Source organism: Athalia rosae, chromosome 1 (assembly GCF_917208135.1).
Source record: "Athalia rosae chromosome 1, iyAthRosa1.1, whole genome shotgun sequence".
NCBI classification, from domain to species: Eukaryota; Metazoa; Arthropoda; class Insecta; order Hymenoptera; family Athaliidae; genus Athalia; species Athalia rosae.
Window position 1 is genome coordinate 30848638 of NC_064026.1, and position 24311 is coordinate 30872948.

The 24311-nt window shown below is 36.5% G+C and overlaps 2 protein-coding genes across 12 annotated transcripts in view; both read left to right on the forward strand.

The window, feature by feature from the left end:
* Positions 1–8717, forward strand: part of LOC105684176 (growth factor receptor-bound protein 14-like) — a 174866-nt gene extending 166149 nt beyond the window's left edge. For 10 of the 11 annotated variants that reach the window (XM_025746568.2, XM_025746571.2, XM_048649144.1 and 7 more), the window contains 3 exons: positions 3116–3384; positions 3908–4001; positions 4094–8717. In XM_025746568.2, the coding sequence (XP_025602353.2) occupies positions 3116–3384; positions 3908–4001; positions 4094–4372 (642 nt within the window). In that variant the 3' untranslated portion in view covers positions 4373–8717. The remainder of the gene's footprint in view (positions 1–3115; positions 3385–3907; positions 4002–4093) is intronic. The other variant, XR_007276745.1, reaches the window with a different exon arrangement.
* Positions 8718–12000: 3283 nt separating this feature from the next.
* On the forward strand, positions 12001–23961 carry LOC105684205 (protein grindelwald). Its single transcript, XM_012397387.3, has 5 exons — positions 12001–12225; positions 14861–15313; positions 19675–19737; positions 21097–21254; positions 21340–23961. The coding sequence occupies exons 2-5, from the start codon at positions 15088–15090 to the stop codon at positions 21625–21627; spliced, it is 735 nt and encodes a 244-aa protein (XP_012252810.2). The 5' UTR covers positions 12001–12225; positions 14861–15087; the 3' UTR covers positions 21628–23961.
* Positions 23962–24311: the final 350 nt, after the last annotated feature.

The window sequence follows — 24311 nt, forward strand, 5'->3', positions numbered from 1 at the left end:
TTCTTTCTTTCTCTTCCCCCTCCAATCACAATTTTTGTCCCTATGCACGAGAATTACCTGTGGTTGGAATTTGAAAATGCAATTACTCCATTATAATCTGCACCCCCTTTATCTTCATCTTTTTGTTCATTGATTTTTACTCTCGTCAGTTTATCTTTTCCCGTCCTTCCATCCGCGTTATCGGACAATAGTAACCATACATATCGGAGTCTCGTAGGATGTAAATGAAATAAAACGAGTCTTTACAACGTATCATCATATACAGTTGATTTGGCAAGATTTTATTATTTTACGGATATTATTTTCGTGCATGCATAAATATGTATCGAAAAGATATGGTCAGGTTACAACGTGAATTTTATATTAAAAGAAAGAGAAAAAAGAAACACCTGCCGCATCACGCGAGAATATAATAAAACGATATTCCATTTTATATACACCGCGGAGCACGGATTATAGATGATAAAATATGTGTGCATATAAGAAAGAAAGAGAAAAAGGTGGAAAAATGCATTGAATAAAATATTAAAAAGCATGTTGGAAATTTATATAAATATATTTGCGGAAGAAGAATGATACACGCATGTAATCGTATACTTTTTAATACACATTATCTGTTATCGCGGTTGCAACAGTGACCGCTGCACTCTGTGCGGCTGGGTAAATGTCTGTCCGTAGAACGAGGAAAAAAAAGAAAAAAAAAAAAAACAATTACGGAAAGAAAGAAGGAAGGAAAATTAGTCGAATGAAGAAAAAGAGAGGATGCATAATGTGGGAAAATATTGTTACTCGTGCATAAATTCACTGTGAAACAATAAAAAAAAAAGTTAAAATTAAAATATAATCGATGTTCGAGAAAGTCCGGTACATGTAGACTCACCGTTCACTGTTTAATGTATAAATAAAGTAGAAATACATATACTGCAAATGTTTTCTCAATTTGCCGGCGGGCTGCAGGTGCTGCATAAAGTGAATTATCGAGTTCGCGTCGTTAACGTGTATCTAGACACGGGTCATTCCGCGTAAACTCGACGAGGGTTGAAAGTTTTTTCCCGTTATTGTCGAACAGCGAATCTCGAAGATGAATGTATCTCTAATAATTTGATGAACAATCGCAAGATCCCGACAGCCTTGTAGTTGCAAGGTCGACTTCCGTATCGGGCATTTGAAACGACGAAAGAAAGAAAAAAAACAAACAAACATTCGAAATGCCGCCAACATTTTATACGTGTGTAACATTAATTACATCGAATCTCTCAGGTGTGAGGCAATGAAAAAGAAGTCGGTGTCGATGTAACGAAAGATTTAATTAAAACGAACGAAAGGACCAACGCCGCGAACGCTGCTCTTGGCTCTTGTATTCTTAATTGAGAATTCTTTATTGATCGACGCTATATAGTAAATGCGCGCAGGACTTGAAGGCTGACTAATTAAAAATAAATAATATCTTACACACACATCCGTTCCGCGATAGCGATATTACGAGGCTGCAGTCTATTCAATTTCAGGTTTTATAACGACGAGGAAAATAAAAAGTTCTTTTTATCGCGTTCGATCGAGAGATGATTTTCTTTTCTCGGAGGGCGACAGCAACTTCCGGTCAGTTGAACTCCCCGGTGCGTAAGCCGGGCAAAATATACACGTCGGGTTATACCCATTGAACGCTACCTCGTCCGAAATAATATTCCCCCTCGACTTTTCGCGGCGAGGGATGAGGCGAGGGGTTCCGGAGGGTCCCGGTATTCTCCGCATCCCTCAGGGTTCGCCGGAGATCGAGGGAGACGGAAAATACGAGGGAGAGGACAGACAGAGAAAGGGGAGAAGCGGAGAGACGTCGGAGTTATACATACGTGTATGTATTCCGCACATAACGCAGTGCTGCTGATGCTGCTGCTGCTGCTGCTGCTGCTGGGTTGTTTGCAATGTCAAGGCCACCGAGGTACAGGGCGTAACGGGAGGGATAGGGACAGGGAATAAAAGGGGAGACCGCGCGACTGGTCCAGCCAGCCAGCCCCATCGATCTGCCCAGCGCCGCAACTATATGTATGTACTTCGGTGCAGCGACGTAACTATATACGTATACGTATACGTACGGGTTATATCATAGCCCCGTGCAACTTGGTGGAATATACGCGTGCAGCTTATTCCAGATAAAAAGCCCGAGCTCCGAACTTGTGCGGCGGCGGGTGCTACGCGCACCCGAAATCTCCAGATGACCGAAGAAGTGGGAATCACGTTCGCTCGAATGATGAGAATTAAACGATATTTGATGTAATGAATGATATGGAAATCACGCCGTGAAATCGATCATTTTCTCAAAGCTATATCGGCGTCGGGATAATTTAACGGGCGATTGTTCATTCGGTAACAATATTTACCCGACGATTGCGCTCGCTCACACGTTTACTAGCGTGCCTACGTATATTACTCCGTACACCGATAATGTGAAATACATCGTTGTAATAATATGGCAGCGTATATTTAATAGGCGATAATTCTCTCTTTATTCGATTTCGTAACAAACGGTAACAGCGGCAGCAGCGTTGACGTTTGCTTTCAAAACTCATAGGGGCATATCTCTCTTTCTCGACGCTTGAATACGTTGGGACTGCATTATACCTCATTTTCACGTCCGACGAAGCCCTGCCTGCTGACACTCCGAGACACAACGATGGCAACGCTCGCAAACAAATAAATTATTATTTTCTATTCAACGCAACTAACATGCGAGATTCTATTGAGAAATCTTAACAGGCGAGGCAAGGCGAGGCGAGGCAAGGCGAGGCGAGGCAAAGCGAGGCGAGACTCACCTCATAGCCTTCGTTGAGAAATAAACTCCGTTTGTACGATATTCTGACATACGTGATCAGTGGGCGAATGTTTTATTAGAATGTCGAAAACCTTTGGATGCTCGAACCCTTCGCTCCTCCGTTCCTCCGGCTCGTTTAAAATTCATCGGGTCACCCGCTCAACTGCGTTCTTGATAATCGGCGACGATTCTACTCCGCCGAGAATATTCACCGAATCAAATCTGTCGGAAATTTGATCATCATCCGATTGGTAGAAACCTTGACCAAAATTCTCTAAAAACGAAAATCTCGATTCTATTTTCCAGGAATCTGTTCGGTCACGGGTCGCGATGGACTTCACAGGCAGTGTCGGTCGCATAGTCGAAGACCCGAAGGAAGCGAGGGCGATCGCTGTTGCGGAAGGAACGTCTTGGAAACGAAGGTGGAGACCGGCATCACGACCACCCCCCGATCACAGCTTAGTTAGGGTGCAAGGCCTCGAGGCTGGAGTCCACATCACGCAGCCTTGGTTTCACAGCGGGATGAGCAGGGATCAGGCTGCGAATTTAGTCAGCAAGCACGGCACCGTGGACGGGTGAGTTTTTTTGAATTGGTCGACGTCACTCGTCAGTTTTTTCATTTCAAGACGACCCCCCCTTTTTCGACGTGGCGTAGACTTTCCGGAAATATTTTTTGAATTTTTCTCGCGGGAGACGTTTCGCTACGCTATTATGAAACGGAGACCAAGGTGAAAACAAGGGCATCGTTAAACTCGCGGCAACTACCTATGGGAAGTAAGGCCTTTGAGGTTTACGATCAGAACCATGAATCCAATCAACTTTACGATCTAGCAAAGCCCCCGATGTCTCCTCTCTTGCTTTCATGTTACCAAACCCATCCTCTATCTTTTGAATGGCACTTCTCTATCCCTCCGGAGAGGATATACTTTGCGGTACTCGTCGTCAATTGCTTTTACGACCTTATTAATTTCTGACGCTGCAGTATAAAATACCACTCGTCATCTGCTGCAGGATGATGCAGGGGTAGAAAATTTACAGTAATATGCAGATTCGCTCAACCGTTTCACGGATAATAATTTTATTTTCTACTCTTTACAGAGTTTTCCTTGTCAGAGAGAGCAGGAGTAATCTCGGTGCATTTGTCCTCACGTATAAATCTGGTGGAAAAGTTCTGCATACGCAAATACAACCGGTAAGGATCCCACTTCTTCATTTTCGTCCATTTCTCGAACGAATTGCTCGACTATTGTTATTTCTCTATTTCCTGTTCATTGAATGTTCCAGATTATGGACCACGTGAGAGAGACGTATTGCTATTCTTTGGACAGTGGGGTAACAAAATTTTACGACCTCTTGCAACTGGTTGAATTTTACCAGCTGAACGCTGGTTGTCTGCCCACAAGATTGACACACTACGTTGTCCAGAGTCCGACCGGACCAGTTTTACAAGAGGAACCAAGTACGTCGCCAACCTCATCGCCGGCGGCGAGACAATCCCCCTCGGCAACACCGCCTTCGACGACACCCTCAGCTGTAACGCCAGCGAAACCATCGAGTTTCTGAGTATAGGGGTCTCAGCAGCCCGTTGATGCTCTTATAACGAACGATTTAGACGCCATTTGTTATTTACCTAGCACAACTACGATTGCAAAAGCGAAAAGTACATTCGAGGGTAAAAAGAGCAACAAGAATGATAACGGTATCGGTAGTGCGGCTAGCAACAACATGAACAACAACAATAACTTCGGCGACGATAGAATCGAAGAGAAATATCGTCGCAAGAACAACAGCATTAATAACAAAAATAAAAAAAAGATCAATAATGGTGGCGGATCGAATCGTTCAGCTACTACAACGGGATGCTGGACACTTTGTAAAAGAAATTACGACGAGTGGGACGTCTAGGAGATTGGAATAAGGCTGCAATGGGAGCTTGAATTACCTACATGGAATTTGAATCGATGTCTGCGTATGTATCAGTTTTATTTTTACGTTTGCGACAAAACAAAAAAAGCAAAAATGCAAATTGGAAAACGACAAACAATAAATTTGAACAATATTATCATTGAATAATACCAACCTACCTACATCAATCTATGATTTTTCTCAGTTATATTTGTATTTAATTGTTTCCAAATGATTGACGTCCGTCAAAATTTCACCATTCATTGAAATTTCATTGTTTGACATGAAATGACATAATATAGTTGATATAATTAAGTTTTTGCGACCATGAATTGTAATGAAAATTCGACAAAATTCATGAAAACGATATAAACATCGTAACTTAAGAAATGGATAATCAAATAATTATATTGTTATTAATAATTGAAATTGATAATAATGAATCGATTTTCGGATGATGCGATGGAAGAAAAAAAAAAATTAATCGATACGTGAATTTTAAAACGGGTGACGATAATCTGAATATTTCTACGGGAAAAGAACAATACAAAATCTGAATATAACTTCATTTATTTAATTTTTTTTGTGCTCAACGAATTTCGCATTATAGGAATAAATGACGAACTAAATTTTTCTCAATTTTCGTAAATCAATCGAAAAAAAGTTATTATTTTTATTTTCAACCAATCGCATAATGACACATACAGTATAAATTTACGGTATACTCTGAGTACGTTTGCAATGCAGTTAGCGAAAAAGAAGAAATAAAAATAAAATAATGATTATACCAATAATAATAATAATACCTATTAATAATAACAATAATACGACCAAATCATTTATGGGCGCCGATTGCGTCATAAGGCAGGCAATAAAAATCATAATCATTCGATAATCAATGACATTTTTTCATCGTAATTCGTGTCTATGTATTTTCTATCTATGTACTTTATTTTCTCTGATTTTGTGAATGTTTCTAAATTCTAATTAAAATACCTCCATGTGTAATAAAAATAGGTAGTTTGTACATACACATTCGTAGTCCAATTATACCTGAAACTGCAGTGAGCAAAAATTGTCATAAATTTTGGAGTTTCAGGATTGAAATATCGACGTGTATGTATAAAATTGATCTGTACAGAGCTGCGCCAGTATGTAATGTATGCGAAACGTCGTTGCGATAAGTTAGATGATATAGTAAACTTCGAACAGTAGTGATTACTAAATTAAAAATATCATTCTATAAAAAACAAGAAATTTACCTACATTTTAAATAAAATTTAATATGATTAGGATATTATTAGTAGAATATAAAACTTCCTCAATAATAAATTAAGGGGAGAGAAGGGACTGTGCAACAATTTTTAGACAGAAGAAAAGGCAATCTATTACTAACACCATCGGTATACGTAGTATTTTAATTAATTATCTATTACCTATCTATTTTGCGTCTTTTTACGTTATGTTAATATTCTAGACAAAAATTTATACCCAAATTAGACTGTCTCTCTGAAAAAAAAAAATCAATTGATCTCTTCGTTTTTAAATTATTGTACAGCCTTTTCAAAACACATGATCTCACAGTACGTTACTGCAGACTTTTCGGACGGCGCGATCGCTCGATTTGATACTAATAATTATTAATAATATACTATCATATGTATTATACTATCTGTAAACGAAACAAAAAGGAGAAATGAAAATGAATGAAATTGGTGTCTTACGGTTTTTTTTTTTTTTTATTTTTGTTTTTGTTGTTCAATTACCTGGGTTAATATTTAACAAAAATGAGATAAAGATTGATTGACAAAAGGTATAAATATTCTATAAACATATACTATACATACATAAACATAATATATATGTGTATTAATTAGGTATAGGTATACCGTGAAAAGTTTTCTGTAAAATTAATGATCTGTCATTGTTTTTTTTTTTTTTTGTCTCAGCGATTCTAAAAATGGGAAAGAATTTGCCCACGAAAAATATTGAAACCGGACATATTCTGTGTATGCTTTCATCTTTTGTAGTGGTTGAGTTCGGGAAATGTATCATTACCTGCGGAAAAGTGTGGAAAGACGAAGGTAATAGCAAAGAAACAATAAATTACACAAGGTATTACAGGGCGCTTGTCAATTCAGGATTTCCGAGTCAAAATGTTAACGCGTATGTCGCGTTGAAGGGAATGAAAGAAAAAAAAAAGGAAAGCAAATCAAAGAAGGGTAAAGAAATCCTGATGTCTCTGAACTTATTTTAATGTTATAATTACGTGTATGTATATCTTTTCATCTGTTATTTATTTGCTTACTAATTTAATTAAAAGAAAAAGAAAGGGAGAAGAAAAAAAAAGAGTTATGGTAAAAAATCAGTCTATATATTTAACGGTATGTCTTTGAACTGTGTTAAATTGTATCATTGAAAAAAAAAATTTTCAAAAAAGGGATGGAAAAACGGAGAGCAAAAAATACCAATAACTTAACACAATTTGTATTAAGTATCTTAGCGTAGTGCTTTTTAGAACTGATATTAGATTAACGAAAAATTTGTGAATTATACGATTAATAATATAACTTCGTAGACTTGGAGTTTATCATCCGGCACCAGAAAGAAAAAAAAAAAGAAAGGAAAAAATTTATGAACGAAAAATGAATCGAAAAAAATTGGTTAAAGAAGAAGTAAAATGCAAATAACTAAAAAAATACTAAAATGAGAGAGAGAGAAAGAATGTAATGGGAACAATTGACGTATCCCCAAATTAGTAATTTCTAAAATCTATCAATTCCTATTTAAAAATAAAAAAAAACAACTTTCGGCCTTTGGTGTAAATATGTCTATTTAGGCCTGCATCTATACATACGTTCATATGCATTATAACTTGGCTTGGTAATCAATTTTGAAGGCGGTCATTCAATTTTGATTATTCGAGTTCAGAAAATGCAAAATTTAAAAAAGAAAAAAAAAATCATGCCCTATCAGCGCATATTCATTAGAGTATGTGGAGTTCAATATATCTAGCAATTATATTCAATAATTCTTCACCGCGTTGTTAACTACATTTTACACCTATAAACATCACAATTTATTCTGAAAGGGAAAAATATTCATCCCCATGTAATCATCTCTCTGTTACATCGTTAATCCTAAAATTCATCGGTTCATCGAATCATTTGATCCATTTCAACCTACGTAGGTATTTATCTAAATCCAACACCCTATGTGTATTCGTTCCGAGAGCTCGAAGAATGAAATCAAGAAATTTAAATACAAAAAAAAATGGTGCCGGTGTTCACTCTGCAAAAAAAAACAACAATTGATTAATATTAATAATAATAATAACTACGATATAAATTATAAAAGTATATTTTGTATTATTGTAGCCCGAATCACAGTGCAAACGAGTGGTCTACACGAGACTGATGATCCTTTGAGAGAAATAGAGAGAAGAAAGAGAGAGAAAGAAATATGTAGTATGTTGTGTGTCCGAATTCACCAAGGTGTATAATTGATCAACGTTATTGATAATATTTAAACAATTTATTACAACAATGAGCTAAAAAAAGAAACCAACACAACAGTAGTAACAATAATAATTATTATATTAACACAACAACTATATATATACATAATATATCTAAAATAAGTATAATTATAATTACAACAATAATATTAATGATAATAATTAAAGCAAATAATAATGATAATAGTAGAACGATATGTGTATACCTATAGCGTGTGTAGCGAAAGGGATGTGTGAAATTCATAACAATAATAACAATAATAACAATAATCAATAAAAATCACGAGGGTGGAGAGATCATGAGATAGATATAAATAATAATTACCATCTCAATAAGAGGAAAAATTGATGGCAAGAAGAATTATTGGAAGAAAATGAAAGAAACTGATTTAATAAAAATCCTAAAGAAATGGTGAGAGGAAAACGGAAGAAAACAATTAACGATAAATTCTGTATACATATTGTAGAGAGGAAAAAAAAACAAAATTATAAACGTCTTTAATTATTATTTCTTTTTTTCTTATAGTTGTTGTTTCAATGAAAATATGATAAATATTAGAAATATTATAATAATATTGATAATAATTTAATGATAATTTATTGAATTGATTTTAGGAAATTTCGGATAAAATAAAACGAAAATATAGGTATATATAATTATAAAATTGAGAGAAATTAAATAAATAAAGTTGACGATATATAGTAATAAAAATCTAGTTTATATATTATATCATCTTATTTAAATGATTGTCAAGACCCGTTGTTATTATGATTATTATTAACATTGTATTTCTGTAATATTCTGTAAAATCTTTGGTGAAATTCGTACCTCTAGACGAAAAGAAACAGAATGAAACGGAACAATTCGAAACAGAATCAATACGAAAAGGGGTTATAGGTAATCGACTTATAGAAAATACCTATTGTAATGAGAAAACGAAAAATGTATATGCTATATTGTAGATCGTATACGGTAAATATGATATAGGTATACAAATACATACATACTTATATGATATATACATATATACTTGTATGATACAATGTGTACCTCCCTCAATAAAGATTTTATACGTCGCAAAACAAATTGAAGAAAAGGAAATGAAGAAAACAAAATGGTTGAAAAAATTGACAACAAAAAAAAAATGATAAAACAAATAAAGAAATAAAAATTATAACAAAAAAAAAAAAGTGTCTTTTATATATTATATTGTACATGAATTTGAAATTACCTATAACACTAATTTTTGTATTATATATCATTCTTGTTCATCTATATTATATTCAGTAGGTTTGCATAGGTAGGTTTCAAAATTTTGTCCTCTCGGCTAGGACTGTTTATAAATTATTAATCTTTGAAATTATTCATGAAAATATGAATTAATAGTCGTAGAATGAAGTTTTAGTGAATAACAATACCGGGGTTTTCTTAGTTCATTTTCTAAACAGAAATTGTTGGATGCGGACAAAGGTATCTGATGTAAAAGCATTCCTCTCCATGTTATTTGATTTTTTTCATCCTTATTCATTTTCATTCACTTTTTCGTAATAAATCCTGTGGATTTTCAAGCGAATTGTAATCGTTGCTGATATAGTTGCATTATAAAATTATTGTTGTGGTTGATGTCGTTGCTGTTGTTGTTGTAGTTACTATTTATTATCATTATTTTCATCATTAATACTATTCATGTTATTAGAACTGTAATATGAAAAGGCTAAGTAAATTAGATGTATAGATATTTGTGAAGTAAATAGCTTATCGCCTACACAAATGAATATTTAAATAGAAAGAAAGTATGATAATAATTGTAAAAGCTTAGATCTAAATAGTAGATATAGGAGAAACACAGGTGTAATATTATCAGTATTTAAAAATCTGACGAGTCAAGAACAATGAAACTCTAATCGAGAACATTTGTAGTTCATTTTTTCGTATTGTAATACAAAAAAAAAACGAAAGATTCAAATAAGGTGAACAAATTAAAAACGTTGGTAAGGTACATACATATGCTAATTAGATGTGTTGATATACAGGGTGTCTGTCGCGAATAATATAAATTTACCTATTGAATATAACAAAATTTGATAAACTATGAATATATTTAATCACGGTAGGTATTGTACATGGTAAATAGATTAGCGGTGTCATCGATATAAAACGCACAAAATTATAAAATAATCGGCCGTCGATCGCTGTCTGTAAAATGCAATTAGGTATATAAATAAAATAATGAAACGAAAAAGAAAAAACAACTGACAAATAACAATAATACTATAAAAATGATAATTTTCGAATTATAATGCAAATATATATAAATATTTATAGCATAAGGCATATTGAATTAGATAATTGATGTGGGCTTTTGAATACAATTGTTTATATAATATTATCAAATACGCAATTTCTTATAACATATCTGATTTCCTTCTGAAATACTCTGCACCATGCAATAATCATTTATACACATACATGTATATATTAATTGTAGCATACACACGTATATAGTGTAGATATCTAGATTGTGTATTGAATAATAAATATAGGTGCACACTCCTACCAATTTAGAATAACCTACCTACAATTTGTTCAAGAACATAGTTCAATTAAAGTTTATGGAAAAATCAGTTGCTTTGTGGTTTTTTTTTTCATTCATTGCATGATTAATAATTTCAACGTCTCTAAACAGAGACTGATGAAACGACAGAAAAAAAACAATAAGAAATTATATCAGTGACCGGAATTTGAATTTGAAAAATGAAAAATCCAAACGGAATAAATTTACAAAATTCAACAAACTATAAATTATACACTTCTAATGAACGATATGATTATATGATATAAATAACAATCTTGTGTAGGTCTTATAATAGGTACGTTGTATAACTGTAGTATTATATTACACATAGGAGTCAATATTTTGAGAAAAAACCGAATTTTGTAACTTTAATCAATTATATTACTATGATTTACATTATCTACGTGCGATATCATATATTTATATGATAATTTTCGTTTCAATTGTATACACTGATAATCTATATTCATATAACTTTATATTTACTATTTGAAATAAAAAAATTCAATCCTGTATAAGAAATTAAGCAAGTTTTATATTTATAAGCGTTAATTTTTTTTTCACCTTATAATAATAACAGTGAAAATCTATGCTATACAATCATCAATTATCCTCTATGCATCCAATTATGCTTCAATAATTGAAAATAGTTTCGCGTATCATGTGAAAGAAAGTAATTAAAGTTTTTTAGTTCATGTTTATGGTATAAATCGTCAACGCGATTATGAAGAGAAATAAAAAACATCTTTCTTGATCCAGCGATGAAGTCTCTCGCCGCTGCAGCGGTACCGCTGCTCCTGCTCCGGACCGCCATCTTGTCTCGATGATGTTATAGACGTTTCGCTGTTAACTTGAATAATATCGACGATGAAAAATAACAAGATGATAAAAAATTCATAGTTCAGGGAGCATCTCGTCATATGGCAATATTTCGACGATCCTCCACCGATCGATGAATTAATTGTAGCGATTTTTTGAAAAAATGGAAACTCTTCGGACGGATTACAGAGGCCAGCATTTATACCTGTTCATTGGAAATGGAAGACAGAAGAAGTTGCGCGCGCAATCGGCAACAGGTAAAAGTTGTGGCAGGTGTAGCGAAGAGGGAGTTTTGACTCCTGGTGGGAGTCAATCTGACCGGCACTCTGGCCTTTCGAGACTCCCGTACCCGACACCGATCCACAGTCACCAAAAGTTCGCCGAAATGGTCGGGGAAACGGTTGTCTTTCTCCGGTGCTGAAAAATTTAACAGCAGAAATTCAATCAACATTCACCTTTTGGAATAGAAAAAAAAAGAAAATTCAATTAAGATTTAATACAATCGTAGTGCAGTTTTGTGAATTTTCTCATTACTTTTTGTTCGGTTCTCTCGTTTGTGGGAAAATTTTAATCTGTGAAAGTTAAGAACATTGTTTTAGGTGAGCGATAAATTATTATGTTACATTTACGTGGACGTACCGAATGATATATTGAACTTCCTAACGATTTATTCAAATAATCGATCTTGGATTTCACGATCGAATCCAATGAACTCGATTTTAATCGAGCGTGAAAATTCAAAGTATCTCCGGATTGGATGAACACAAGTAAAAAAAAAACCAAGATCTTTTCATTTTCACCGAGGTTTCATTTTGATCCGATGAGTTCTTCCTCCATGTATCTACCGATCACCGCCTGATTGGCTGCAATTTGCCACTCATATCGTAGCGATGATAATTTTTTTTCATTCATTGGTCACAAATATCGGGCCTATTTTTCCCATCTCTATCAATTTTTCACCTGCACCGCAAATCTGCAGCGTACCTTCGCTACTGTTTTCCGTTTGGAAACGAATGCCCGAGTTAATCTAATGGAAGTAAATGAAAAAATGATGAATTTTTGTAATCTGTTGATCGTACTTTCTAAAGACCTCGTGTAGTTCCCTCTTGAAGTTAGTTGCCAGTAAGAGCGACTCCGCTCTGTTACTTTATATTGTAAACGTTCTTATGCGGGGGCTCCTTTTTAAACCAGTCGAGCGGCATTCCGCTACGATCCAAGCCGATGCTCGACGTTAGCTCTGCTCGGATAATTTCCAAGCTAAAGGTATAATAACACGAGATCGGTGAGATACGTTACCTGGGAACCCGACTTTTTTCAAAATTAAACGCTTTCTAAACCTAATTCATCAACCCTTAGCCACTTGCCGCGATCAATTCCGTTACATAATACGTCGAATGTTTCGAATCTTATTCAAATATCATCGACAAACAGCGAAATTCGTTTCGTCACGTTCGCACACGTGTACCGATTTTGCGAATAACGAATATTCGCGGCGTTTTCCATATTTGGAGAAATCCGCGATAAGTTCAAATATAGAGAAGGAAAAACGTAGGACGCAATTCTTACCGAACGAAAGAGCGAAGATATATTTATGTGCTGCACGCATTGCTGCAGAATAGAATAACATTACCTGAGTAGCGAACGCGTCTATGGGTGCGTAACTAATTACCTGTCCCTAACATCCGGTCGTTCATTTCTCACACATTTCAAAGCGCTTCTGCATCCGTGAAAGACTCGGGCGTGGGCGCAAGAATAATAGGGTTATACGAATAAGTAGCGAGTTATTTTACATGCGAGCGCTCTCGCAACAGGTAAATTAGAAAAAAAAAAGAACAAAAAGAAAAAACTAAATCGCATGCCTCCAGATTTCGAATCGCCATTCCCAATGGAAGGATAATGCACGATCTTGAAGTTCAGGTTCATCAAAAGACGACGAATTCCGCAAGAAGTACGAAACCAAGTTCTGTTCAAATAAGTATGCAAGACAATCGCTGAAAATCTTTTTTGGCTCGAGTTTCTCTACGATTATAGTCTAGCAATTTTCTCTGCGTGGGCTCGCCCTGCATCCATATTCGCATAAACATACACAAGTTACGCAATGCATACCAGTTAGCTACCTAAAACAATATACCTCGCAAAGTTATAACTAGTTCTATGATCCACATAGATTAGCGAGTACGAACGCAGCAACGGTTGTTACATTAACTGCTGCTGCTGCTGCCATTGCTGCTGCTGCAGTGTGCAGAACAAAAGCGATAACACGATACATATTCAATGTTCGCAGTAGTATACGGTAGCGGTATATAATTATTATATGTAAACAATTTGCGCAGGAACTAGACCTGAAAAAATTGCGCGGACTTTCGGCCACGTTTGTGATTCTAATTACTCATAATTTGTGTAAATCTGGGGGAAACATGCGGCGAAAAATTGCGTCAGTCGAGATTCATTGATAAAATTTTATCCATCTCTCAGGGGTGTAATAGACGATAATTACATTTGCACATGCATATGATGAAACTCGTGTATTTATGTATACAAAGAACGAAAGCTCTTTTCACCAAACCTTACCTGTATATCGAAGGGTATGAAACATTTGTGCGAGGTCCGTGTACTTTCACCTAGAATCGACCATATAATACAATCAGATATGAAACCCACTTCGTGGTGTAAGAACTAGAGCCACAACGAATCGATATTGGTATGGAATTCGCGGCAACGTGAGGGAAAAAAAAGAGAAAAAGAGAAAAAATCTATAGCACATTTGAATTCATTTTTTTTTCCCCCGAAATTCGTTACACGATTTCGGCTACCGAGTTACCTTATAACGATTACAGTCCAGGCCACGTGTCTCCGGAATTCCGTTGTTTATTTTTTTTTTTTTTTACTAGATTTTTTTTTCCTTTTCCGTTTCGTTCTTTCATTGGTGTAACAAAAGCTCTGGATTCCTACTGCGAGCTCAGGGTATATAAACTCGAATATCGCGTGAGCTAGAACCTCACGAATACCTACGTGCCAAGACCTATAATGCATTTATACGTACGTATAAATTTTTGTGTTGCTCACATACCTGTATACGTTACACGGAATCGATCCATTTCGATCTTCGTATTGTGAGAAAGACGTGCCTCAGTTTCATACGGAGAAAATGAAAAGTGTATCTTTGATCGCCGCGAAGAATAAAGAAGATTCCTTTCTTATAATAAATAAAAATGTCTTCGTATTTTGTTTCAGAATGAGAGATGGGATAAAAATGGAGCCCCCGAGGAACGTGCCTTTCGAGTACAGCTAGTATAATTTCCAAAATTCATCAACTTCGTGAATAATTGTTTTAGCACCCCTTGATTTCATTTTTTTTTGGCACCCTCGACGTAAAAGTGAGGTCATCGCGTACGAGAAATAGAATTGTTTTCTCTCGTAATAAATGTGCGTGAAGAATCGTGAGAGGGATAAAAAAAAAAATGAAAACTTTTTTACACTCCGTTCTCCCGATCGTCGTCGGACTTTCGATCGTTCACTCGACCGCTCACGCCGCTCTGAATCCATCCGGATCGAAATGTGGTAAAAAACGATGCTCAACCGTAGAATACTGCAGCCCATTCGACAGCCAGTGCATCCCTTGCTCAAATATATGCGATCCATCGGGACACAATCATCAACCAGATCTGTGCGTCAAGGATTGTCAGGGTAAGTCGACCGATCCGATCGTAAGTCATTAATTTTGTCTCATTCGAAACAAGCCTTTTCTCTCTCTCTCTCTCTTTCTACCCCTCTTCCCATATTTAAATGTTGCGCAACGTCGTACGTAATAAAGATACAATGCAGCGGGCGGGTTCCTTGAACCGTGAAAAAAAGCATCGAGTCGCAGGTAAAAGTTGGGATAAAAAATGATAGAAGCGAGAATAAGCTTCTTCGGACCGGGTGCGGTGGGGATCTTCGAGCAGGTAGCGGAGAGAGCGAAGTACGAGAAGGATGGAGAAAAAAAACTGAAAGGGAAAAACTCCGTCTTCTCGGGGTGCTGCAGGTTCGCGGCTCGCTGATGCGCAAATAAAGGACACGAGAGTTTTCGGGTTTCGAAGAACCTGTTACATACACACGGTGTCTTCGTGAGAAGAATACGATTCCAGGGATTATATAAACCTGCTGCAGCGGTGCGGCGAAGATTGCCTTTTTCCTTTTTGAAAAGAGAAGAAAAAAAAAAACAAGAAGCGGGAGCGAAGGACAAGGCGGAAAAGATCCAGCCGATTTACGCGTGTCTTTTTTTCCTTCAATTTTATTTCTTCCTCGTTCACGAATGATCTCTTGTTTGAGCGGAGCGTGCTTATGCTATAATACCTGCTGCGCGATGCCATCCGGGTTATAATTATTTTTTTTTTTTTTTCATCTTGATGTAACTTATTAAATAACGAACGCTCGATCTTTTTGTCGTTAGTTTTTTCACTTGAAAAAAAAAAATGCCTGGGTATGCAAATTTAAGTGCGATGAACAAGTAATAGAAATAAGCTCGGTGGTTTCGCTGCCGACCGCCTATCATTCTTGAAATGACTCACCGCGCGCATAACACGGGTATATTCACATTGTAAGAAACGTAGATTAGAATATTATAGTTTGTAATTTGCGAGACGACTAATACCAGTCACCGCACAATGAGATGATTAAATATTTAAATATAGGAGGTATAACGCGTGTCTCTGCGTCGATACAAGTTAGACATTGCGTGAAATGAAATGGAAGAAACAAAAAAGGAATTTCGAATACGAGGAGAATAATTTAACGTTGAAATCGGTGTTTCCGGTGAAGTGTTTTATCCTCTTCGGTCTCTTCTGTCTCTCTTGTTTCGTCGGGTGTATCGACGAGATCGTTAAACATCTATTTGAACAGTTGCGCGTTTGCTTTAAAATTCACCTCAAAACGACTCTCCGACGACGACGACGTTTAAGGTCGCTCGCCTCAGTCAACCCGATTCTACATGAGTTATGGATTCGTCGTTGTATCGTCAATATTTCATACTCTCATTTCAGTTCACGTGCGGTATCGATAATCGAATCTCACCATTCTTTATTTTTTTTCCAAAATTCTTTCAAAATTGTGACATCGTCATCGCGGATGAATTTTAACGAGAGAAAACACATATCGTGCTACCAGGTTCGGCAGGTGAATAAAAATAAAATAGAATACTCCAACGGTTTACACTTCCATTCAAAGTGCAGAAGTTCACATAAATGTACGCAGGCTATACCGGTGCGGTGCAGGGCTCTCAGGTACATTGACTTTGCACCTGACTATTCTACCCTCTCTTCTCACGCGGCGGTGATGCGTGACTCATCTACCGTATACTCGACCGATTCCCATCAGCTTCTTCTTCTTCTCGATCTTCGGGTTATTTTTCTCCTTATTTCTTTTTTTTTTTTACCGTCCGTTCGATTTTTGTAACGATGGTGGATCCGAACTGACCGACGACCATCTGTCGTCGTCGTCGTGTTTTATCCCGCGCGGAAGCCTTGCGGACGGAGTATACTTTTTTCATTGCCTATATATCTCGTCTCAAATAACGTCGAGACAGGTTTTTGTATATAGATTTTTTGTTTTTTGCTTTTCGATTCTTTTTTCTCCTCGGGACGTTTCCTCTATCGCGTGTAAAATCGATATGCCTACCGGCACCGGGCTCCTCTTTTCCCCGACAAATACGTGCATACCTATGAGTCACGGTGCCCCCGAAGAAATTGAACGACGGGTTAAGAAAACCGTGCGGAAGGCTTGCGGAGGAATCGATCGACCTGGAAACCAACCGTGAATCTAGGCCTTCTCGTATTCGTGACGAGCGCGACGTGCGATTCGTTCCATCGTCGCGAAACGTCGCGAAATTCCCACCTCTTTTTTGCATTCGTTTAATTTTTTGTTTTGTTTTTTTTTTCTTTTCATAGATATCGATTATAGAAAGTATCTATCTATGCGAATTATAATTCGGTCGGTCGAATAAATTAACAGCTGAAAAGTAGTCGAACTGCGCGTTGAAAAAATTTCATAAAAAATTGATCAATCCGGCCGCGATAATGCGCAACGAAAATCTGCTCGGATTTCGCTGTAAATCATCTCGAGTATATATCGGTCTCTCTTGCATTTTGAATTTCCTCGAAGCTCATCGATCGATCAGTTATCGAGCACACTCATAGTTTGAATTATATATATATATATATATATATATATATATATATATTGATACCGTCATTTTACTCGGTGTGGAATTATCTGGTACCTGTACACCGCGAGGTATATAGTCAGAAGAATGATCGAGTCACCTGCCATTGTTTGCTGCAGGTTGCTATCACAACTGGCAGAGTAACGCCTGCGCTCAACTGTACGATAATCCGTTCATGTATAATATATATGTAGCTACTCGCATTTTGTAACCGCGGAGTGTTTCTCGAAGCCAAGGTTTTCCGTTAAGTTCGAACACATATTTCTGTATGCCTCCGCATTGTTCGGAAGACGTTCGTTTCTTTTTACAATTAACATCTAATATTGATACACGCGCTTAGTTGCCATGACTTTTTTTTTTCAATTATTTCTCCTCGAGCTCTCGCTCGAAGAGCCTCGGTATACGACATTCGATCTAGATATCTTCAGACTTTCTACAACGATGTATTTATAGATGCAAGGTTGGTGCAACATATTTTCGATTATCCAATTCTATCCACCTACTCATCCCTCTGTATCAAAATTTTTTCTTCCCTCTTTCGTGTACGCTGTATATAATTTTGATCACGATAACACGATTCTTTATTATTTACAACCGATTACGCATCTGCGATGCATCGCAGTTGGGTTGCATGCGGTTTGAATATCGTGACCCTGTTTGACCTCCGTTTCAACCTCGTCAATCGGTCACGGTTTTCCGACCACTGTACCATAATTCCTTCCGCTTTTACTGCAATTGCACCAGTACACATATCGCATTAATTATTTCTCGGCTATAGGGGGAAAAATATCGTTTCGAATCTTCGTTGACGCACACACGCGTCTAGTGCGTAACGCTGACATTAATTATATTATTCAACTCCTCCGCGATGCATTCGAAGAGTAAAAGAAGAAATAATAAAAAAAAAAAAGATTGTATAACATGCAAGAGGAATTGTAACTCGAGAGGCGACAGGAAGCAGAATTTTTACAACGCTAAACCGGCTTATGGTATCTGCAGTAGCGCGGATATATTATATCCGATTTCCTTCACGGGGATAAGAATTTTTATTTTATTTTCGTGTATCATACGAAGACTGGTTTCATCGAAACCTGCAGTTTTGGAAGCCGTATTCGTTTTACGGAACAACGTAAATGTATATCAGAAAAATTACGTGCAGTTCTATCGACCTCACTCTAATTTCGTCCATCGCGTTTTTATTTTTTTTTTGTCGAGTGTTTTTACCGTTCCAACAATTTAGAATACCGCACCCTGACGCGTCGTGGCATTGTTCGAAGCGGAGACTTCAACGGCGGCCATTATTGTATACGGCGTATGCGTACATAGAGTTGAAAGAAACTATTCTCCATGGTTCTGTCCGCAACCAGTGCGTCCGGTTCTGGTTCTGGTTGCGTAAAACGATACATCTTTCTATCGTAACGCGTTCCTCGTTATACATTCGAATGTTGGGATATCATGGCGACGGCAACGACACCGCGAAAAGGAGAGACGGACAGACTTTTGTCTTCCGTGGCTCGGTGCGTGCCGGGCGTTCGAATACCGATGAACCTCGTTTTATACGATTCGTGTTTATAAAACACGCGTCACACGACCACTTCCAGCAGCATTCGTTTTATGTCATATAAGAGATAATATTCCCGATAAACTACTGGCGTGTGTGCATTAAATTGCACGCCTCAATGCGTGACTTGTACATAATGTTAAGTGCGAAATGAGATGGAAAATAACGTCCGGCATCCATCGGACATTCCTTGACGAATTCGAGTCTTTTTAAATTGAGACGCTGATTCGACTCAAGAGATGCAAATAATCGATCCAATCTGACGATCCGTTTTCCTTCTGTTTGCAGAATATCTTCACGACCAGCGTTACGTACTCCGCGAAGACTTGGCGGGCGATCCGAATCTGAAAGGTGAGTTTTCGAGGGTCGATCGAAAGCAGAAGATTCGGTCGATTCGTATCGTACGTCAATTTGTTTACTCCGCAGACCTGGTATTCGCCTAAAATATCGCTTAGTGTGCGTAGACGTTATTGTCATACTGTATTTGAAACACGCGTATGTTTGTTGAGGCCCGTGACTCATCGCCAAAACTTAAAGTTTATTGTAGAGTCCGCGTGCGTGTAACGAAAGAATGAACGTACGAGCGAATAGCGGAGGTGAAAGGAGACCTCGCCGTGATTTGGTGTCCATAGAAATTTAAACAACCCACGCGTAGGGAACGTCGTGTTATTCCGTACGATGAAAGTATATATGAGGCGCGCATAATACGATGCTGTTTCATACGGGGTATAGATATTTGTAGTGTATGTTAACGGAGAAACCGAAAGCCGCCGTAGCGCATGTAAATTACAGGTGCAGGCGTAACCGTTGGACGTTCAAATATTGACGACTGAGGAGGAGAAATAATATTATGAAAATTTGCCTACGGCGCGACTCTTAATTACATTCAATATTTTTATAAACTCGCGGCAATGATGAAACTAAAATGAATCATCATCGATTCAACGTCAACGGGTATAATTCACTTCGGACAGATTTTATACGTTCGCGAAGCTCAGGGCTACGACGATCGCGTATACATCGTTGGCGCGCATCCGGATTCCAGCCTTTGAAAAATAAAAGTTAATAACAATAATTGTATATTTTCCACAACTTTTATTCCGTTTTTCTCTGAGCATCGCGCAAGTAATGAATAATTAATGTGTTTACAATAAGAAGAGATCCGACAACCGCGCAGATAGGATTATATTTATCGAGTCGTCGATCGAACATTTTTTTCCCTGTCTCGCATCGGAGAAAAATTAATTTCTAATCAAGGATTCGTTCTCTGTCTTTTCGATGGGGAATAATTTACCGAAAATTCGGATATTCGCCTGATGAAGTTTTAATAAACGGGTCAGTCGGTGCGAAAGGTGCGCGCACGATGGGAATCCCCATCACGGTTTGTTCGTATGGCTTGTAGTTTACAGCACAGATTTACAACAACTGAAATTAGCATATTACTATTCCGCGCACGCAATCGTAGGCCGATCTTGTCTATGTAAATTTTAGGCACGGTGAACTGTACGGGTCTACCTATAAAACACCCCTCGGGATCAGCTGCGGGCCAGTTAATTGCCACACCGGAATCTCAAGCCATTAGATCCCGAGACTTTATAACAATTGCATCGTGTTATTATGCACCAATTAAATCACCGCTCAGTTACAGTTAATCTCGACTTTGGCGCCGCGGTAACTAATTAGGATTTTCTTTTTCTCTCTGACTTTCAGCCGAAGTTCAACGCCTCAAGACTCTGGTAACGATCACACTAACTCTCACCTGCATTTCACTAGTCGGATTGATTTTTCTCCTCACTTGGAAGTTTTTGTGGATAAAAAAAATTCGAAAAATGGTACAGGCCGGGTGGTTTAGAAAAAAATGGATCAAGGTATGAACATGTCCAGATAAAATAGATTAATTTCGGATTCTTTTCGGATCACGTCGTCAACAATTTTTCTATCCCCCCGTTTCAGAAAGCGACGAACAACAATCGCGTACAAGACGACGCGGAGGTTGGCGGGGGTGGTCAGTCGAATAACAAGCAAAATGTGGGTTTGAAATTAGCCATGCCAACGATAAGTGGTACGGTCGTCGCTCCGAGAAGCAACAACGGCGACGGAACGCCGAACACGACGAGTACCCCACTTTCGAGGAGACATCCCAGCGAAGATACCACTCTGGATTACGCCTACGATAATCCAGCTATGACTCCCAGTCCCGAATCGCAACAACCGCGTACGAAACGCGAGAGTTCATTTTAGTAAGAATATTTTGAAATCCACGAATGGGGTTCAAGTTCTTTTTCTTATTCATCAATTTCTTCGCCATCTGAAAATTTGAAGCATGAACTCGGTATTTTTCGAGAACGCGCAGCAATATTTGTGATATATGTCCTGGTACGATGTTGAAAATGGATATTTTTACGGTTTATTATAATATTTTTTATAACGAAAGCGTCTGTATGATAATTTTTTTTTAATTTTTTTTCAAATTTTTTTATGATCATTGAACGTGTGTACAAATAATTAGTAAAATTGAGGAGTATGTGTATATGTATAGAACACGAACGAGTGAGATATAATTTTAGCCGAAAGTTTGATAAGTTGAGATAAATTTTTTAAAGAATTTCTACAAAGCTTAGTTGAATTTAAAATTTAATAATGTAGATATTTTAGAGATAATTAATCGATTAATTAATTTTAACGTGTGACTGCCCTGCAGTGCATTATACCGTGCGGCTGTGTGACTTAAATCTTGAATAATATATTTACGACGCGTGAATTATAAGGGTTGAGATAATTGATACTCTTTGATACTCGCATATCGTCGTTGTCATTAATATCGGTATAATTATTATTGAATTAATATAGTTATTGTGTTTACTAAAACAACAACAAGACTACAACTTAAAAAAAAAACAGTTTATGTAGAACGTTGTTGCGTATAGAATAGAAATTAACATATTTTGTACATCGTTTCCCCTGCGAATATCGTATAACCTTATCAGCCATTCCGTCCATGAAAGGCCTTTTTAGCATGCGCGTTTGAAAATAAAAACGCGCATTGCATAGGACAATTTTATTTCCGCACGTCCACGATAATGAATATACATATCTTTTTAAAATGGTCACTAAACGCTCTGCGTGCGTGCGCTACCTAAGAACATGGTGTTGAAAATTTCATCTACTTTTTTTTCCCAGCCGTGAAAAAAAATATGCTCAATAATCGACAAAAAACGCTCAATATCAATTTTTATCCGTTCGAATCCAACAAATTGTATTAGAAATGCTCAACGATAATTGGACATCGATTTGCTCAATAACTTCTACAATAGTTTGTGACTCAGAATCTCAACGGCCCTTGACGCCGCGGCTCGTATTCCACTCTCAAAAGTTGAAGATCCGTTTTTTTTCCAGTCCTAAAAATTATTTGTTTAAATAAATGAAAGGATGAAAAAAATTCGCGTGCTTTTCGTAAGTATTTCTGAAGAGTTAGCTAAAACCTTGGTGCCTTTGATGAGATTATCGTGGACGCGCTGTCCGAAATTATCCTTAGAGTACGTCAGCTAAATTCACAGTATTTAGGAATTATAGTATTAAAATAAGTTCGTAGCGTTAGAGCGATCTTTGGTCCCATTTTATGGACCAACGTCTTCCAGAATTGAAGATATTAATGTGCCCCAGGCAGCTATTAGGTTTAAGAATTCAGCAATACTTATAAGTGACATTCAAGTTACTAATCGTCAGCGATCTGTATCGAATAGTTTTGACTGAAGATCAATGTAATATATCGATATAGTATCTATTATTTATAAATCACTCACCTAATCCGCAGCAATAATTTTAAAAAGCGCCTAGGTAAACTTCGAAGATACGATGAACGAATGAACGTAATAACTAAGTACCTATATAAAATTCGTTGATTGAGTCTAATTTAAATAGGATATATTTGTTACTAACATTTTTCGCGTGAAAAACAAGCAATACACCGTAGAGCACATATCGTTGAGTTGATTATAATATAACGCTGAAGGCGATTGTTAGAACTAAATTTTAAGTATTCCAATTAAAAGCAACAAACAATTTTAACTAATATCGTCTATTTAGTGTGTAATTTGAAGAATTGTTTGACAATCGTATAAATGACAAAATTATCGACTGTCCAAAAGGCTTTCCCGCATAGTTTTGAAATTTTTAAGTATAGATAATTTTAATCATCATTGTTACTTTTACTTTGCTATCATTATTTTGTAAAGCGTATTTCATAGATCTTAGAATATGACAAAAAAATAGACCACATCACATCACGTTGTTAGTTAAAAAAAAAACAATCAAGTTTTACTACAGTTATAGTTTTACTTTATTCTTCATTCATTTCTTTCTAGTAAAATAATAATCACGTTGATACTTGTTAGTTAAATTAAGATGTATTGTAAATTATAGTATATTTATCCGCTGTTTAGAGTTATTAATTTTTCTAATTATATCGATCGCAGTTACTATATATCTATACATAATATAATATAGAAACGTTACACATTATTGCGTGGAAATGGATGAATTTGTTTGAACAGTTTTAACTCAGTTGAAAGATAAGAAGAAGAAAAAAAAAAAAAAAAAGAAACACCGGCTCTTTTTGTAATGAAATTTTTATCGATCGTGAATTAATATTTGTTGTGAGGTTATATTTATTGATCAGATATACGTATATACCTGATCGGATGTTTTGTATATTTGGTAAAGGTTTTGTATGAATAAAATTTGAGAAAAATTTAGAGATCGAAAATTTAGGTGAAAATTATTCGCGCATTCGTGCATTCCGAATAAAAATCATACGACATAACAAATCTTTGAAATTATATTTTATTCAACTTATTTTCTCTGATTTTTTTTTTTTTCGTATGTACAAATATATACAAAGTGCTCTTGTATAACGTGTCCTATCT